Source organism: Patella vulgata, chromosome 7, assembly GCF_932274485.2.
Source record: "Patella vulgata chromosome 7, xgPatVulg1.2, whole genome shotgun sequence".
Classification (NCBI taxonomy): Eukaryota; Metazoa; Mollusca; class Gastropoda; family Patellidae; genus Patella; species Patella vulgata.
The window spans coordinates 17,127,595-17,148,462 of record NC_065885.2 but is presented as its reverse complement, the minus strand read 5'-3'; the positions used below and the strand labels follow the sequence as shown (position 1 = coordinate 17,148,462).

At 39.0% G+C, this 20,868-nt stretch overlaps 2 protein-coding genes across 4 annotated transcripts in view; one reads left to right on the top strand and one right to left on the bottom strand.

The window, feature by feature from the left end:
• Positions 1-4,852, bottom strand: part of LOC126828139 (nischarin) — a 32,831-nt gene extending 27,979 nt beyond the window's left edge. For all 3 annotated transcript variants that reach the window (XM_050557730.1, XM_050557731.2, XM_056102377.1), the window contains exons 1-3: positions 4,661-4,852; positions 2,614-2,697; positions 986-1,168 (exon numbers count right to left, since the gene is read on the bottom strand). In XM_050557730.1, the coding sequence (XP_050413687.1) occupies positions 986-1,168; positions 2,614-2,697; positions 4,661-4,753 (360 nt within the window). In that variant the 5' untranslated portion in view covers positions 4,754-4,852. The remainder of the gene's footprint in view (positions 1-985; positions 1,169-2,613; positions 2,698-4,660) is intronic.
• A 9,655-nt stretch (positions 4,853-14,507) lies between these two features.
• Positions 14,508-20,868, top strand: part of LOC126828144 (limulus clotting factor C) — a 40,946-nt gene continuing 34,585 nt past the window's right edge. The window contains exons 1-2 of the mRNA XM_050557741.2: positions 14,508-14,635; positions 15,890-16,016. Of these exons, the coding sequence (XP_050413698.1) occupies positions 14,629-14,635; positions 15,890-16,016 (134 nt within the window). The 5' untranslated portion in view covers positions 14,508-14,628. The remainder of the gene's footprint in view (positions 14,636-15,889; positions 16,017-20,868) is intronic.

The following is a 20,868-nucleotide window of genomic DNA, read 5'->3' as shown; positions in this document are numbered from 1 at the left end:
TATAAATTTAAAGTCAATCGAATATTAACTTTGGCCTCTAGAGCGTCCACAAGATTTTTTGAAGTGGTCAAGGGCCATAACTCTGGCAGTAATTATCGGAAATCGCTGAAAATCAATAGGCTTCTTCGTCTCATGACCATAAACACTGTGTATAAATTTAAAGTCAATCGGATATTAACTTTCGCCTCTAGAGCGTCCACAAGATTTTTTGAAGTGATCAAGGGCCAGAACTCTGGCAGTAATTATCGGAAATCGCTGAATATCAATAGGCTTCTTCGTCTCATGACCTTAAACACTGTGTATAAATTTAAGGTCAATCGGATATTAACTTTCGCCTCTAGAGCGTCCACAAGATTTTTTGAAGTGATCAAGGGCCATAACTCTGGCAGTAATTATCGGAAACCGCTGAAAATCGATAGGCTTCTTCGTCTCATGACCTTAAACACTGTGTACAAATTTAAAGTCAATCGGATATTAACTTTGGCCTCTAGAGCGTCCTCAAGATTTTTTGAAGTGGTCAAGGGCCATAACTCTGGCAGTAATTATCGGAAATGGCTGAAAATCAATAGGCTTCTTCGTCTCATGACCTTAAATACTGTGTATAAATTTAAAGTCAATCGGATATTAACTTTGGCCTCTAGAGCGTCCACAAGATTTTTTGAAGTGATCAAGGGCCATAACTCTGGCAGTAATTATCGGAAATCGCTGAAAATCAATAGGCTTTTTCATCTCATGGCCTTAAACACTGTATATAAATTTAAAGTCAATCGGATATTAACTTTAGCCTCTAGAGCGTCCACAAGCAATTGTGGACGACAGACGGCAGGGGCGACAACAATATACGACCACATTTCAATGTGGGCGTATAAAAACAATAAAAAAATCCCACTCCTCACTTTGATTTGTATGCATTTGCCAGTTCAAGCTTTAACAAGCTCCTTACAAATGATGCCCTGGTAGTACAAAATATTAAATTAAAACTTACATATTGCTCAAAGTCGAGAAATGTTGCTAAAAGTGGAGGTATCTTTTGGGCTAAGTAATAGATAACAGTCTGTAAATAAACTTCCAGATCCGACTGTCGTTTCTTAATAAAAGCATCACTCTGATTTCCAAAAACTTTCTTTGGTGGTAGCAGAGATTTTTCTAATCTATAACTGGATACAAGCTGTAAATTTGTAAATTAAAATTTGTACAAAATATTTAGACATATAATTCAGCTGATAACCTATAACATTGATTACAAAATGTTTTAGTGATTGTATTACAATCACTAAAACATCAAGTCTAATCCAGTAAATAGTCTAAATCAGCTTTGAAATAAGGATCTGGAACACATATTGCTGGGGGTACGTTGCTCGTAGGCCTTTTTAAACGGGAGCTGACCACCTTTTTCACAAAGCCATGGGCCCTGAGCGCTTCTATTCACTGAGCCCAATAACAACTGTCATTTGCCACCCAAACATATTCTCGTTTGATAGATTAGGTGACATTACATAGCATAATTTCAAATTTTACATCTTCAAAAAAACTCTTTCATAAAGTTATGCTGAAAACATAAATAACATCAACCAACGGCTGCCAGGCAGGATACGCCCACATTTTCGAGAGATGGATAGAGAACAAGCTAACAAGAAAGTGATTTTTCCTACAGTCAAGGGCCATAATTCAGGAAATTACAATTCGATATGCGCGAATATCAAAAGGAACTGAGATCTTTGGGTTATAAACTTACATTTCAAGTTTCGACAAAATCGAATAAAAAGTGTGACCTCTATAGGGTTCACAACCTTGATATACCATATTTTTACGCTAGTTGAGAACGAACGGCAGCCATTTTGTCTGTCAATTTTGGGCCTATTCGAACTCAGTCGTCCTTAGGGAGTAATGGTGATATAATAATATGTTTTTTTTAAATCGGATAAAAATTGACTTCTATAGGGTCCACAAGCTAAAAATGCGATTTTTCGTACAATCAGGGGCCTTAATTCAGGAAGTTATTGTCCAATATGCGCGAATATCGAAAGGAACCGAGATCTTTGGGTTATAAACTTATATTTCAAGTTTCAACAAAATCGGATAAAAATTGTGACCTCTATAGGGTCCACAAGCTAAAAACGTGATTTTTCGTACAAACAGGATAAATAATCCATGAATTTTCGATTCGATACATGCCAATATCGAAAGCAGCCGAGATCTTTTGGAGATAAACCTATATTTCAAGTATCGTCAAAATCGGATAAGAATTGTGACCTGTAGAGTGTCCACAAACAATTGTGGATGGACAGACGTCCGGACGGACAGCGGCGACGACAATATACGTTCACATAAAAATGTGGGCGTATAAAAAATTATTTTAATATTATCTATACATTTATTCATGCAAAAAAGTCTAGTTATATTATTGTTTGTCACTCTTGCATGTTTATTTATTTGGTTTACATAGATTAAGCTGACCATAATGGGACCCCCTGATTTCACTGTGGTCCCACCTACAACAACAGCATTGGAGCCCGGCTGGGCCCCCATGTCTGAAGGCAGAGTTTGGAACACTACTGGGATTGGAGTGAAATGTGGGCTTCGCATATCAGCTAAATGCATTATAACATTTACCTTATCATGAAGTTCATGAAAGTCACTGTATCTGTGTTCAACAGTCCAGGTATAGGATCCAATATTAACTTCTATTATGTAAAGCTGAAATACAATAAATATTGTGAACATGCAATGTACATGTTGAACAATTTAAATACTGTAAATTGAATATTTAGAGTCAAGATTGCAACTGTTTCTTCTCTAGACAGCATCATTCTGGTATTCATACATGTATATGGGAATATATAATAATACATAGCTAAATTACAGTAGATGTAACTGTTAGTCCATCTTAATGGAGCTAGACTTCTTTGATTTAGATGAAAATAAAGTACTGAATGTGACAAGTGCTATTAGATCAAATTTTGATGAAGTGGAAGACTTCTTGGTTTAATTCTTCAATTACTGGTATTGCCATGGGTCGACAGTGGAATAAAAAATCGGTTATCTCTGGTCACTGGCTTTATCTATGGACATTAAATATTCAATAAAGACAGATTGTCATCCAACATAAATTTCATGACAGGAAAAATTACCCAATACTACAATACCAATGGGTCATTTGAGATGTTTGAATATGGGGCAGAAAGTGGCATTATTGTGGGTAAGTTTATGAGCAATGAAGCCACATTTGATGTGCTTTTGAACACAGTGGATCCTGTACATGTAGATACAAGTCGAGTTCCACTGGGAACAAAGAATAATTTATACCTTGTTTGTTGTCAACTAAATAAGTACTCTTAAAAGTTAAAGCAAGATCAGATTTCGAGATGATTGTGGGGTATTATATAGGATTCTGATGCAGGCCACAAGCAAAAAACAGTCATGTGCATTTAGAAACAGACTGATGGCCATCTCATGTAATAATACGATATTTAGAGATTTTTGATTTAATCATATATAATTATCAAAATAAATACTTGTTTTTCTTATACTGCAAAGTCCAACAAGCTGATAAATCCGTGTAGCAATCAAAAATCTATTTATATCTCGGTTATAAATGGAAACTGAGATCCGCCCCAGTCAATCTTACTGGGCAACTTTTTGCTGCTGAAGGGTCGCGTGTCAGTCCCCGTGAACTGCCTGAACAATATAAATGAACACCTTAGTGAGAATATAAGACCTTGCTTACCTCGCTGGAAGCAGTATGAGCGACACAACACGCTGTTAAAAAATATGTCTCCGTCTTTTAACCGACTTGGCAGACTTCATTGAAAGGGTAACGTACAAATTTATGAACTCGGCCATGTAAGATGAAACGAAATTTTGGTAAGCCTGGGAGAAAAAAATTGAAATCTTTGAAAAGTTGAGAATCTTCAGTCATTTATTGCTTTGCCTAGCCAAATTACAGTAATTTACAATCAAATTCTTTCATCAAATCCAATTTTTTCCCCCCTGGCTTACCTAAATTTCGTTTCATCTTACATGGCCAAGTTCATAAATTTATATTGTTCAGGCGTTCACGGGGACTGACAGGCGACCATTTAGCAGCAAAAAATTTTCCAGTAAGATTGACTGGGGCGGATCTCAGTTTCGACAAGGATTCAATAGCAGAGTTTCTGAATGTACAGGCCAAGTGTAATGAGACCTACCTTCAGAGCTGAACTACAGTTGTAAGTGATATGTAATGTACCTACACCTATACAATTGCTATGCAGCAATATTACTAAGGAAATCTTGCCACTTTTAGAAAGAAGTTCTCAAAATTGCGTTGTTCGAAGAGTGTGTAGAATTTTCAGTGCAAAGCTGGGGTTTGCCGAGTGTAATGTATCATTATATGATTATCATAAGAAAATCTAATTGGATGGTATGGTGTCAAGACACAAGTAGAAGTACTACTTAGGCCTACAGTTATTTGAGTTATAATAAGGACAATCGGGTCAATTACATTCACATGACAGTCGTTAAGAGTGCAGTCAGCAATTTTCGTAATTGAGATTATTAGGTCATTATAAATAGACATGGCAAATCCGAATAATCATAATAGGCCTATAGATAATAATAATGACAATGAATCTGCAATGAGAATGATGTCAGCTGATCTACAACAATAAAATACACGCACTGTAAAGTTATCCTTCGATACTGTTCGTGGAATCTTGATCGTTCTTTCATGGGAGGAAGTTAGACTGTCAGCATCCTTTCCAAAATGTGCCATTTTATCCTAGTAACATCGTATAAAATTTAACAACAAATTAAGTATTTAAATGTCTTCAGTTTCTGGTCCTAAAAAAAATGTCAATATTTTTATCCTCTGAAACCAGTGAACGCCCTCTAACGGCAATTAGAATTATCTACCCCGGAAAGTAGTCTTCGACCTCCAGTTACTAAAATATCGCATCGGCCAATGACGTAGACGTCATTTGGCATCCGCCACCATAGAAATATACAATTACAACAGTTAACAGACAGGCCCATATATATCCATGGCATATCTTATTAAAGTTTTGGATGTTTTTATTTAAATCCGTACGTAGATTCTATGGATGGATTGAACTTTTCTTCAGAACTTTAGGATTAGTGTACCTGCATGTGTAAATCTATCGGCAGGACGCAGGCGCGGATCCAGGGTGTGTGTGTGGGGGGGGGGGGGGGTCCAGGGGTTCCGAGAAATTTAAATCTAAAAGCCTGAATCTGACCCAAAAATTGCGAGTTTGTATACATTGAGTTGAGCCATGACTTTCATTCCATTGTGGGCAAAAACAAATAGTCACATACAGCTCTGGCAATTAGCCAAAAACGTCGACAGCATAAATTGCCGTCGGGACTAATTGACCCAACGACAAATCGCCTATAGACGACGGCAATTTTTTAATACCGTACTGAATATTGTTGTGTTTGCTTTTTAATTTTATCGACAACGTTGATAAGAAAAAGAAACCTGGTCATTTATTTTATCAAATTTAAAAAAAAAAATATGCTAGCGGAATTTATAAGATTTTTTAAAAATTTGATACAAAACATATTCACCGCTTATGTTTTATTATTATTATTTAATTATTATTATTATTATTATTATTATTATACCTGAAGAGAATGTCTTATTAGGTGAACTTGGAACATGCCCTTACCGCGAAACAGAGGAAGGTAGGCCTACTACAGCGATCGAGAGTGCAGGTAAAATACTTCCGACAGGTCGTCATTCGTAAGACTTTTTTATACGCGCATTTAAAACAATTGTTGCGTGAGACGTAACCCCACCAGTGGCGGCGCCAATTATTAATCTGGTCTGCCCTCTGTTTGTCCCCCCAATAATTTTAGAAAATAAAAAAAAATATTTGTGGTACGTTTCGGTAATCAATACCTTTTACGGTGAATAAATCCCACATCCCCACTCAGTCATAAACTTGCATGTTGTAGAGCATTTCCGACAGTCTATTTTTCAAATTTTTCTTGGCAAGGTCTCCAATGGACTCGCTACTTTGGCGCTCACAAGGGGAATTCGTTGAGGTTCGCAAGTCCGTTCGTTTGACATTTTGTTCTCTAGTCGGTTAAACTAGTGATCAGGCGACGGACGGTATCTGGTTAGATCTATTTATCTCGACGATCGGTGCCTGGGAATACTGTAAGACAGCATTTCCGGCAGTCTATTTTTCAAAATTTTCTGGGGGAAGACTCCCTACTTTGACGCTCGTGAGTGGACTTCGTCGTGATTCGCAAGTCCGTCGTTTGACACTTTACCTCATCGATCAGTGCCTGAAATACTGCCAGGCTGCATTTCCGGCAACCTGTTTTTCAAAATTTTCTGGTGGAGGCCCCCTACCCCTAGTTGAAGCTCGTGTTGCCCCCTTAACCTTGGACTTTGCCCCAGCTGTGCTCCTCCAATCACCGACGGCTGGCGCCGCCACTGAACCCCACGTGTGTTTAAAATCGGGTAATTAGAGATTAACAATAAACTAAATTCATCATCAATCGATTTATTTAATTAGCCTAATTGTCAAGAATCCTAACCGTCGAATTCCCTTCCTTTCGTTTCTCTTTTCGTTTCTCCTTTTTCTCGTACACCAAGCAACTATTGCAAGCTATATTATTTATTTTTATGCGCTGAAAGTAAAAACAGTCAACCAAGTCTAAAGACTTTTCGTCTGTGAAAGTTTGTGCTCTGGAAAACCCCGACCAACTTTCCTATACTTAAATGGACTGGTTACTCTAATAGTAAATTGATACTGCTAATAAAGCTTGTTAAGAACAACCATAATATGGTATCTGAAGATATTTTGTTCCTCACTACGGGAGCATTCCCCATCAACATTTTAAGGACATTTTATGCGATTTTATTGGTGATTTTTAGACCTGTAATTTTGGAATTTACCTTTCGGAAATGAGTCAGAATGCACCAAATTGAAACTAATTTACCAAATTTTTCTGGGGGAGGGCCCCCAACCCCCCGTTACAATGTTTAGCGTCTTCGGCGCTCACGGCAATGGGCTACGCCCACCGCAATTAGTTGAGCAATTATCCAACCTAGACCCACCCCCCCTCGCAAAAACTCCTGGATCCGCGCCAGAGACGATTTACCCAATAGGCTATATAGGCCTACTTAACTACCCAATTATAATTATAATATTAATAGGAGGTGTCTTTTCATCGCCGACAACCGCCGACGAATATTAACAAAATTCAGAAGAGGGATTATTTCATTTGCCCAAACATAAAATCTTCAATATGATCATATATTCCATATAATATAAGACCGCCGACTCCTTTCAATTGACCACCGCCGACCGCCGATTGCTATCAAAATACAAGAGTAGAGACTACTGTATTTGCACAAGAGAGAGAAATGGGGTTTAACGTCCACTCGACACAAACTAGGTCATTTCGGGACTAACATATGGTTTAATTTTATTTCAATAATTCGCTTGCGCGTAGGGTCTTTAGCAGTGGGAGGAAACCGGAGGACCCGGAGAAAACCCACGAGGTTGGACAGGCGACCCTAATCCTTGTCACGTACAACCGGGGATTCGAAACTACGCCAGTCGACTCAATGACAGACTTTATGATACAGCGCGCGCACGCTAACCATTCAGCCATCCAACCCCCCGTATTTGCACAAGCACAAAATATTCAACATTTATGATTATATTTTCCATAAGATATAAGACAGTCGGCGACCGCCGATTCTTGTTAAATAGACCGCCAAAACCACCGACATATGAACAAAATTCCGAAAAGGGACTATTTGATCTGTATACAAACATAAAATCTTAAATATTTAAGATTATAATTCCACCACAGATTTCTAATATTGTTCATATTCATAGACCTACAACATCGCATTAACAGAAATTAAAAAATAATCAGATATAGCCCATGATACTAATGACTTTTTGATACGTCAAAAATTAAGTTACATAAGAAATGACCGTCAACAAATAAATAAATTACGGCAACTTTACAAAGTCAACTTATGATTTCATAGCACAGTATAAAGCACAGTATATTACACATTTTATTTTCCATTTTCCGCAATATTAATTGGATTTAGTTGGTCGGAAATTAATAATAATTCCTATATATATAGCGTTGGCGGTGCGGTGCGGTGGGGTGGGGTGGGGGTCATATGTCTTCATTCCATCCACAAACACTTGAACAAATAATAATTCCCTCAAAATCGGTATGGGCTGAAATTATATTTATAGTTTCATAGTTTATCGCGTACATTATTCAAAAGAGCTGACAAACCAAACCAAAATTATCAGTTTAAACTTAGAAATAATTTTAGTGTGTTAATGGTATCGGCGAAGCTTATTTAGATTTAAAGGATTAAGCCAGGCTGACACTTGCACGACTTTTGGCCACGATTTTGTCGTGGCAAGTTGTGCCATTTTGGGGCACGAACTGGGAGGCTCCCGCACTGTTCACTACTAGTTCACGCATAGTTCACGACGAGTTCACGAATGCGTGCCCATCAGTGTCCACAGTGACACGAACTGGCACGACGAGTTCACGCAGAGTTTGCGCATTGTTTACGCACTTCCTGCATTAGCACGACGAGTTTGCGCAATTCGGACAGTGTCGTGCCGACTATCGCACGCCATATAAAAAGAGGGCCTCCTAACCCCTGGTCATTTTTGGATTGGCTGTGGAAGAGACAACATGCTGAATGTCAGAGACCAATCATTGCAGGGAAGAGAAGATGCCTATACCTGGCAGCTGCTCTAGCCATTGTTCAAGAGCAGCAGAAAAGGCTGGAAGAGGCAGAAGAGCAAGAAAAGGCAACCCCAAAGGAAAGTGTGGGTCAGGGAATGGTTGACCAGAAGGCAAGAGTTTGGACAGTATGACAGTTTACTGACTGACCTCCACAAAGAAGATCAAAGGGGCTACAAAAATTACCTCAGAATCACACCTGATCTGTTTCAGGAGATGGTTGAGAAGTTAACCCCTTGCCTCCAGAAGCAGTCCACCTTCATGAGGGAACCGCTTCAAGTTGGACTCATACTAGCTGTCACCCTCCGCTTCCTAGCCACTGGAAATTCCTATCCAAGTCTGCAGTACAGCTTCAGGGTTGAAGCAAGTACCATCTGCAAGTTCATACCCGAGGTGTGTAAAGCCATCATCGCGTCTTAAAAGGACGAAGTGCTGCGCTGCCCCAAAACTGAAGAGGAGTGGAAGGAAGTTACTGCCAGGTTCAGCTCCAGATGGAACTACCACAACTGTCTGGGGCTGTGGACGGCAAGCACATCGCCATGAAGAAGCCACCCAATGCTGGCTTTTACTACTACAACTACAAGGGCTTCCACGGCATTGCTCTGATGGCAGTGGCAGATGCTACCTACAAGTTCCTCTATGTGGATGTTGGGGCAGAGGGTGGTGCGTCGGATGGAGGAACATGGAGTAACTGTTCCCTGCATGATGCTGTAGAAGAGAACAGAGCTGGAGTGCCTCAACCAGAACCACTCCCTAATGATGACCAGCCAGTGCCCTATCACTTCGTAGGGGATTGCGCCTTTGCTCTCCGAACCTGGATGATGAAACCATTCTCCCATCGGTCACAGGTCCTACGAGAACGCATTTACAGCTACAGGTTGTCTCGTGACCAACGTGTCGTGGAGAATTCCTTTGGAATATCGTCTCAAAGGTTCCGTTGCTTCTTGACGACGATGCATAGGCACCCCGACACTATGTGCGCCTGTGTCCTGCACAACCTCATCCTCATCAGATACCCACACGCAATTTCAGAAGTGGAACGCGAAGATCCGGACACACATGATCTGATCCCTGGTGGATGGAGCCCTATATATACACCTGCACGGACGCGAACGCCACTGTCGCGCAGTAGTCGTGAACTAGTCGTGGCAGTTCGTGACAGTCGTTGCATGGCGCGCACTGCCACGCACTGGCACTGGCATGCATCCCCCCGCATCGTCCCGACGAGTTCACGAACAGTTTGCGCATAGTTCACGACCCGGTCGCTACATTTTGTCGCTAAATTCTCGTCCCGACATGGCACGCAGTCACGACGGGTTTACGCACACTTCACGCCAGTTTACGACTAGTTTGCGCACTGAGTCGTGCCAATGCGTGCCACGGAATCGTGCAAGTGTCAGACTTGCTTTAGACTGAAGTGTCATTGTAACCGGCAATTAATAAATGCAATATGAGGTACAGCTATATGGATATTAGAAATAAATGCATTTTGTAACACTGGATACGTGGGTAAAACCCCGAATAACTAAAATGAGAGGTCAGGAACTTTTATACCATTAAAAGCCAGATTATTCATCATACATATTTAAAAAGTCAAAAATGACTTATTAGAGAGGTTTCGCAGCTTAACAGTTACGCTTACACTTACATTTAGATAAGTGTAAGTGTAACTGTACATTATGACGTTTCGCTAAATTCACACTTACAGTTACACTTAGTAGGTGGCGACACTAAGAATAGCAGACGATAGGCACGAGAACATGGACGCTGACGAAATTTTAAGGTTAGCCTTGGAAAATGATGATGAAGAGACTTCAAACTATGTCATCCTATTTGGTATTGGCAGCCATGCCTCCAATTCAACTTACGATCCGGACTGGCCAAGATTTAACCTAAATAACCTCTCAGACGAACAGATTAGGTGTCATTTCAGATTTGATAGGAATGGAATTCACCGTCTTGCCACAAGTCTTCATATCCCGGATGAGATGTTTTGTGTAAACCGGGCACGGGTAACGGCGTTTGGTCTATCCTAATAGGCTTGTAGACCTTGAGAAATTATTTGGAAGGCCGAAATCAACCCTCTCTTTGATCATAAATACAACTCTCGACTTCATTTATAATGAATTTGGTCAATTACTAAGTTCTTTAGATCAACCATGGTTAGGGGAAGAAAAGCTACGAGAGTATGCGGTTGCCATACATGAGAAAGGGGCTCCACTTGACAATATATTTGGCTTTATTGATGGAACTGTCAGAGCTGTCTGTAGACCACGAGAGAATCAAAAAGTCTGCTACAATGGCCACAAGCGCGTCCATGCCCTCAAGTTTCAGTCGGTAGTCACTCCTAATGGACTCGTTGTAAACATGTTTGGACCTGTTGAGGGAAGGCGACATGATTGTGCACTTTTAAAACTTAGTAGATTACTAGAGCAGTTAGAAACCAAAGATTTTAAAACTTCAAATGGTCAGTCTTTGGCATTATATGGAGATCCTGCGTATCCAGTAAGGAATAATTTACTGTGTCCCTTTAAAGGTGCTAATCTTACGGCGGCTGAAAATAACTGCCAAGTGTAAGAGAATGCGTGGAATGGGAATTTGGAAAGATAATAAATTTGTTTGCCTTCCTAGACTTTAAGAAGAATTTGAAGCTCAAATACTACTTGGTTGGTGCACTGATTTCCAACTGCCACACGTGTCTTTATGGGAGTCAAACAAGCAGATTTTTCCAGTTACGGCTTCCTACTATCGAAGAATATTTAGGAAGAAACTGATGGTTTAATAAACAAACACCAAATTGTGATATAAAGCTTTATAATATATATACAAAACTAGAGTGTAATAAATAAATATATATAATTTATCACTTTTGATTCTGACTAAGTCTTATTAATAATTCCATCATCTGCTGGTCCCTTTGTAGTCTTGCCTCCCTCTCTACTTTCTCCAATTCAAATTTCTTCTTTTCTAGCTCTAGCTCATACATATTTTAAAAGTCAAAAATGACTTATAATCATTATAATGAAAAGACTGTAATTAATTAAGCACACCCGAGTGTACAAATGAGCTGGAAGATTATTCCTTTATTTGTCTAAGACGCGTGAAGATGACAATGTGAAATCAACCGAAACCTAATCAAACTTACCCATGGCCATACCTTATAAACTGTTTACGAGTGTATGAATTTGCTCAGGAATTTAATTTGATTTAATGAACAAAAAGAATGGCGATACCATTAGCTCGAACGGATGTATAAACCTTGTATAGACTGTCTTATAATTGAATGGAGGAAGTAAGATAAGAGTATAACATTGAAATAACAATTCTCCAGGAGTAGGGACTACTGTTTATGTTTATTATGGAAGACAAAATGGAACAAAATTCATGATTTGTGTTGCTACATTCCAGTTTCAACATTTTATATTAGAAAACTATATTTTAAACTGGTGATTATTGTTTTTACATATTTATGTCAACATCACTTTATGTTTCGACATTTTATCGGTAATATTAAAATTAAAAACTAATATATTAATTTTACGCGACAAAGAAATAAATTCATTGGTTTCTGAAAGTAACTAAAAAAAAGACTGAAATGAAAATACTTTCTACGTTTCAAAGAGTCTTGAAGTTGAAATCTTGAAATGAAAATGTGCAGAAAAATATAAAGAATTACCAACACTATTACACCATAGGGCGTTATTACGCCAATGAATTATTTCTTTATCGAGTAAAATAAATAAATTATTCTTTAATCTTAGCTAAGTGGGTAAGACGCTAGCTCGCTAGCCTTGAGGTCGGGTGTTCGATCCCTGCATTGGCCGAGAAAGTTCATCCAGATTTTCCGGCGTGGTTCTCCCTTGTCAGTGATGCAGGACGGAGGGGCTGACAAGGAAAGCTGTCTAGTCGTTCGGATGGGACGAAAAACCGAGGTCCCGTGTACACATTGGCGTGCACGTAAAAGATCCCTTGGCAGTTGGAATTCGATATAAGAGTAGGCCGTAGTGCCGCTGTCCGGGCAAAATTTCCCTCATAGCACACTGTATGGCGTATGCCCGTCTTCATTAGCCCAGTTCGGAGCAAAACAGTAGGACGTTAAACTCCATTTCAGTTCAGTTCAGTTCTTTAATCTTAAAGGACAATATTGGTGCCAGTCATTATCACATGTCATAGAACTGGTTAAACACGTTCAAAATATTATTGTTTCACAGAGATCATTGCTACAGATGCGTAATCAATGTTTCAACAATCGGAAGTGACGAACGCAAAGGGAAAACACGAGTTATCCCTCTATATAAATGACTGAAGTGACGGGTGATAACAGATACATGGGCGAATTTCTGCTCACTAATACTTCCTTCGAAGACCAAAAGTTGTGTGAAAAATATCTGACAATTCATAAAAAAAATTGACTGTCACTAGATAAGAGAACACGAAAGAAAAATAGAAAAAATCCGTGCATTACCATGTTTTTATAAGTATAGAATGAATAAACACACGTGAATGTACGGACTGTTTCTATTTTTCTCGTGTTATTATTACCATTATTATTGTTCGATTTATATAGCGCTTCATTGCACGTGAAGTGTTTCTAACATATACTTCAAACACACAGAAACAATCAAAATCAGGAGAACATAATTAAACACAGCTGCCTGTTAGGCGCTATTATTCAAAGGTTTATATCCAACAAATCAACCGGCTAATCTCTATATTGAACTCAGTCGAGGTATTACCTGATGAACACCTACACCAAGTAGAGTTCAAAAATAAAAACGAAGTTTAAAAGAATCAACTTCATTAACAAAAAAATTAAACAATCAAAAACTAAACAGATAAATCAAATTCAAACGAAACAAATAAAACAAAGAAAATGAAAAGAGCAGTTCATTACCATTCTACATTAACAAAATAAAGGAAATCAACTTGCGAAAAAATTTTCAAAAAATAAGAGCAAAGTAACACTAATGTTAATACTTTTTTTAACGACCCCATATAGGCCATAATGGATTCCGAAACAAGCTATGAAGTTTATAAAATAAAATAAAACGTATAATAATTTACATAAGATTAATGAGATAATCTCTGTTAATATAGTAACTGTGACATAGAAAATGGAATATAAACATAAATAACGTAGGCCTACATGAAAGCACATAATTATAGTCACGCTATCCCTATAGCCTAGATAAAACTCCTTTAAATTTAATTCAATATCAAAACCTCAGTTTCTAGTATTTTTTATTGCGTGTTCTGTTATCTAATGGTATTTAATCACCTTTTTGAATTGTCAGATATACTCTTACAGTTTCATATAACAACTTTTGGTCTTCGAAGTAATTATCACTCGTCACTTCAGTCAGTTATATAGAGGGATAACTCGTGTTTTCCTTTTGCGTTCGTCACTTCCGATTGGTGAAACATTGATTACGCATCTATCGTAGCAATGATCTCTGTGATAAAATAATATTTGGAACGCGTTTAACCAGTTCTATCACATATGTGATAATGACTGGCACCAATATTGTCCTTTAATATTAAATGATATAAATGTTACCGATAAAATGCCAAAATTGAAACATATATTTTGTTTAAAATATTGATTTTGTGCATGAAATGTCAACACGAAAGTGCAGAAAAACAATCATCAGTTTAAAATATTGCTTTCGTATTAAATTGTGGAAATTGGAATGTTGAAACATAAATCAAGAATATTGTCCCATTTCGTCTTCCATAATTTATTACTATAAATAACAATTACACACATATGTTTGCCATTGTTGCGACGAAATTAAATGCAGTGTGAGGTACAGCTATTTGGATATTAGAAATAAATACATTTTGTAACACTGGATACGTGGGGGAAAACCCCGAATAACTAAAATGAGAGGTCAGGAACTTTTATACCATTTGTCTATATTTATCTAGGCTGTGTTTATTATGTTTATTACTATAAAATATATCCACTTTGAGATATAATTCAGTGATTTATTATATTTTAAAGTGTGGGAATTCCCAGTTCTTTGTCTTTGTCCTGAAGGCCTATTAATTATAGGTAATGGTGGGCGATGTTCGACACGCAGGGTATGTGCATTGTTTCAACACCTGATACAACTTCTAATATGTGTGTTAGGGTTAGAGAACATGTTATCTTTTCGTGCTTATTTGATACTAGCAGGATATTTGTCTTAGATCGGGGCCTAAATTCGATGGACCGAAACATTCACGAGGTCATGCTGTTTAATTTGATACTACATATGTAGGGTTGGACCGCGTTGACGAAGCGTGATTCGCCCGGATCAATTCGGCTGGGGTCCAAATTTAATGGCCTAAAACATTCACGGGGTCGGGCTGGTTAATTTGATACCAAATTCGTAATGGGCGAACATACAAATATACACACATCACATTGATATTATTTATATAGACGTGCATATCTATTTATTCTAGTTTATTTATCAATGTATATTATAATACATATAACATAGTCAACGATACATTCTGGTCAGTATTGGCCTGTACGCGATTCATATTTTACAAATAGCAACACTAGAAGAGTTTTAATGGTCACGTGGCATAGAGTGTCAGACACAAATGCTAATGCAATCCTTCAATATAAAGTGTGGATCCAAATGATCCTGTTTGTTTATCAAACAAGGGTTGTTTTACCCGTGTTTATGTATAAACTGATTTAAAGAAAATACAAATAAATGTAAATAAATTTGCATATAATATATCATATTCCAAATAATTATAGAAAATCCAATTTAAGCACTTTGTTACTTTGAGTTGATGGTAATTTTCCCCGAGCTTTCGTCAAACTGCTTGCAAACCACAAGGGGAGAGGTATACTGGCATGGCCTTGTTCCACCAATAATTTTATATGCATAAACAATGTTCATTTAAAAATAAAAGAACTCACTAAAACAGTTGAACATGCTCGATCTGGCGATTAAAATAGGCTTGGTGGTCTAGAGCGTTGCGCTTTGGATCAAACTCTTTCATCCTTGCATTATCACAAGGAACACTGTCGTATGTCAATAACTTGTATTTATTGCAATAATTGAAACTTTGCTTTCTATTGTTTACCTATTCTTTCAAATTACTTTTACGAGAATCGTCGTTTTCTGTTTTTAATTTGCAGTTGGTAGTGTCTCTTACCTGCTATTGTTTTCTAATCTAATCACCATCACCATCGCAAGATGTTCACCAACTTTTGAATCGTGCCCTTGTGGTAAAACTGGCACTGACGTCGATATTAAAATCATAAGGTAAGTTCAGAAGTTGTTTGTGGTGAAAGTTAAAGCGCGTGATCACCACAAAACTTTACTTTTGTTCCGTCCGGAACACCTTGCAATACTGGATTAGCGAGTGAGACGTACACTGACTCACTCACCTGGAGGTCCGTGGTTCGATCCCGGAGATGGCCGAGACAGACCCCAGGGATTTTTACGCGTGGTTCTCTTTGTCACTGACAATCAGATTTTGGGGTAGACGTGTAAATTAAAAAGAACGAATATATTTGTTTGGAAAACAAATTTTTTTGGCTTTTAGTTGGCAAAAAAAAGTGTCTAAAATCTGATGATTTTTACGTGATAATAAAACTCCAATTTCACTCTCTAAAAAGAATATGGCGAATATGTTCTGAAATGACTATGGATTAAAACATTTTAACTTGGAGCCCATTTGCTTTATGTGACATTTTTTGGTCATCAATCATTATTTGTTAAAACATTTAAAACCTCTAGAGCCGCTCCATTCTGCACACAAAGAACTATGTACTTCGAGAATAGATCTTTAACCTGAATAGCTGCCATATCCAAAAAAAACAAAACAAAACAAACAGTATGGACGAAAAACCGAGGTCCCGTGTACACATTGGCGTGCACGTAAAAGATCCCTTGGCAGTTGGAATTCGATATAAGAGTAAGCCGTAGCGCCGCTGCCCGGGCAAAAATTCCCTCATAGCACACAGTATGGCGTATGCCCGTCTTCAATTAGCCCAGGTTAGGTGCAGAAGAGTAGGACGTTAAACACCATTTCATTTCATTTCATTTCATATCCAATGAAGTTGCAGTATTTCTTAAAATTTCGATTTTATCTTAGTCTAAGTTTTCGTGAATGAGGGCCTCGAATTACTAACATTGCGGCCCGCTTAAGAGATTGTCTAGGATGTATGTGTAGGATAAAGCATGAGACTGAGGTTATGCTGCAGGGGAAAGAAAGACTGAAGAAAATACCCCGAGAAAAAGAAAGGCCGGGGTTTTTCTGTCGAGGGTTTTGTCTGAAGATTTTCTTCTCCAGCATAACCGAAGTCGAGGACTTTATCTTGCTTATAAACCGTCTATGTTTACATGTACGCAAAATGAGAATATCCCAGAATTCCCATAAGACAAACCTTAGATCATGTTTTCTTACGGAGAAAAAAAACTACACTGGAAGAATAACCGTTACAGGTTTAAAGAAAAACTTTCAGAAGAATAACCCCAAATTCTCCTGTATATATTCAAAACCGCCCGCGACTTTCAGACCTCAAGTTACTCCGGGCATAGAATCTACCCCAAAGATCAAAGAGATTTACCGTTACAGGTTTAAAAGACTGTAGAAAGCACGTACACATATGGCTGTCGCCATACCGACACGACTAGGGTTTAGAACCCTTACAGACCGGCGCGTCGAATTACCCAATAACACCCAATAACTCCAAAATAACACCCAATAACTCCAAAATAACACACAATAACACCCAATAACTCCAAAATAACAACCAATAACTACAAAATGTTGACTTTGGAAACACAAAATAACAATTTAGTAGATTTCAAGAAGCATTGCTGCTTTGTGTCCAAATCGCGGAGTTTCACGCTCACTCGCCGGAAGGGAGATAACTCGTATATGTGATTTTTGTTGACAAGAAATTAATAACACCCAATAACTGCCCAATAACACCCAATAACTGCCCAATAACACCAAATTGTTGACTTTGGAAATACAAAATAACAATTTAGTTGAATTTAAAAGCCTCGCAACGTTGAGCCCAAATCAGAGTTTTACGCTCACTCGCCTGAAGGGAGATAACTCGTGTATGTGATTTTTGTTTACAAGAAATTAATGTATGCTTTCGTTGCAATTCGTTTTAATTATACATGGGCGTCAAATATGGAATAACTATTTCAACCCCTCCATGGGTATCGTCAGGCGGTTGCGATAACAAAATGTTATTACCATAGGCGTACGGGGAAATTTTTGACTGGGGGGGGGGGGGCGGTGGTGGTTGGTGCCCAAAAAATGTAGTTAGGTTCTTAGTATGTTACATGATAATAATAAATTTGCTGTTAAATTGGACACATTCAAGAACACAATATTATTTTATACAATTGTGTGCCCAAATTTTCCCAGTACCAGTGTGATGACCCAGAGAGAACCCACGATTCTGGACAGACGACACTGCTTCTTGTCAGGTATAACCGGGGAATCACATACACAAGTTATCTCCCTCCAGGCGAGTGAGCGTGAAACTCCGATTTGAATATCAAAACCAGCATAGTTGGATCTGCAAGACCTACATATGTAAATAGTATCTACTTTCCCACGTTGACATACTTCACAATATAAGCTTTGAATATCGCGAGTTTCTTTCAAACATGATCCGCGAGGCTTTTAAATTCAACTAAATTGTTATTTTGTATTTCCAAAGTCAACAATTTGGTGTTATTGGGCAGTTATTGGGTGTTATTGAGCAGTTATTGGGTGTTATTAATTTCTTGTCAACAAAAATCACATATACGAGTTATCTCCCTTCAGGCGAGTAGGGGGGTTGGATGGTTGAATGGTTAGCGTGCGCTCGCTGTATCATAAAGTCTGTCATTGAGTCGACTGGCGTGGTTTCGAATCCCCGGTTGTACGTGGCAAGGAGTAGGGTCGCCTGTCCAACCTCGTGGGTTTTCTCCGGGTCCTCCGGTTTCCTCCCACTGCTAAAGACCCCTACGCGCAAGCGAATTATATAAATAAAATTAAACCATGTTAGTCCCGAAATGACCTAGTTTGTGTCGAGTGGACGTTAAACCCCATTTCTCTCTCTCTCTCTCTCTCTCTCTCTCTCTCTCTCTCACTCTCTTCAGGCGAGTGAGCGTGAAACTCAGATTTGGACACAAAGCAGCGATGCTTCTTAAATTCAACTAAATTGTTATTTTGTGTTTCCAAAGTCAACATTTTGTAGTTATTGGTTGTTATTTTGGAGTTATTGGGTGTTACTGGGGCGTTATTGGGTGTTATTGGGCGGTAATTGGGTGTTATTGGGCAGTTATTGGGTGTTATTGGGTAATTCGACGCGCCCCTTACAGACAGCTAATAGAAGAGGAGGAAGGCAGGGAGCCATTTCGCCCCTGAAACTGGCTATGACCATCCGATTCCTGGCTTCAGGGAATAGTTATAAGCCACTTGAGTTTTCATTCCGCGTGGCATCGAATACCGTTTGTTTGTACCTGTGGTTTGTCGTGCTATATATACGAGGAATACAGAAATGGACTATTTAGCATTCCTGAAACTGCCCACACATGGCTCAAGATGGCAGCTAAGTTTCCCACATACTGGAACTATCACAGTTGTGCAGGAGCCATTGCTGGAAACATCCGTATAAAGAATCCCGAAAAGAGTGGACGGGGGTACTACAGTTACAAAGGATTCTTTTTGATAATACTCGGGACCTTGTAAATGGCCAATACAAGTTCCTGTGGACGAGTGTTGGTGCCAATGGGTCGGTGTCAAACTGTTGGGTCTTCAACAGATCAAGCCTTTGTTCTGCATTGGAAAATGACGTGCCCGGGTATGGCAGGGCATGCCCTAATTCTTGGTGAGAGATGATGCTTTGCCACTGCGAACTTAGATAATGAAGCCCTGCCGCCTTCCTGGGATGACAAGACCCAAACGTATTTTCAACTTCCTTTCAGGAGGAGCAGTCGATTTATTCTTTGGTCCCATGTATTAAACAAAATGAAAATATTTTTAGGTTGATATGCAGGAAGCAAAGCATTAATATGCGCTATTGGCTTGCGTTTCGCGTTAGTCAGGAGTAAATGTCACGTGCTAACCAGGTGCATAACAAGTGCGGGCCGTACTTCTGGTGCAAGAAATTGGTTAATTGTAAGTCACCTGTACTCCCCCACAAGCACCACTGACGCACCAAACACGCACGTCAGACTTAGGCATTCTACGGTATTAAGCCCGATCCCACTGCACTTACGAATGCAAAGAGAATGTAAAACGGGGAAAAAACGTGCCCTACGTTTGAAAACGCCATGCATCCGTGGTGTACTCATTGCATACGTGTTTCATACGCTCTATCCATCGAGCATCCGTTCACTTTGATTTCATCCGCGCAAAAAGTTTTGAGCTGCACAATACTTTTATAACGGATGAACTTTCTGCCGTGTACGATGTAAATGCGCGACATAACGAGCACCAAACGTTCCATGTCCGTTATCATCCGTTAAACGTCCACTGTATCCTCTCTGCACCCCCTGGGCATCCTCGCAACTCACATCTGCTCCAGCTGAAAACGGAAAGAGGGAGGAAAGATAAGGTACATGGAACGCCTATACATCGTTAGTAGCACGGAAATAGAAAGGATGTAAGCGTATGCATCTCGTATATAAAGTTTTCAAAACGGACAAAGCGTTTGTATCTGGGATGTATCTGGTATATTGAAGGATGTCTGGAGTTTGCCGGACCTGTCATCCACTTCCATCCGCTTTCATCCGCTAGTCTTCCGATGATCATCCATTTAACATCCCCACTACATACTTCCCGAGTTCGTTCTTTTCCGTTTTGTTTTCGCAAATTTTTGTCAATTTTGTCCATTTCTGGAGCGGATGAAAACGGATGGAGCCACCCCGAAAGTTTGCTCGTCCGCTGTGTCCTTTTTGCATACGTTTTGTGTCCATCGGCCACTGGGACCGAGCCTTTAGGAAGAATGTTTTCCCACGCTCTGAATAAAGCGTGTCTGTACCTTTTACAAAACTTTCACCCGGTTTCTAATATGAAATGAAATGAGGTTTAACGCCCTACTGTTCTGCTCCGAACTGGACTAATGAAGACGGGCATACGCCATACAGTGTGCTATGA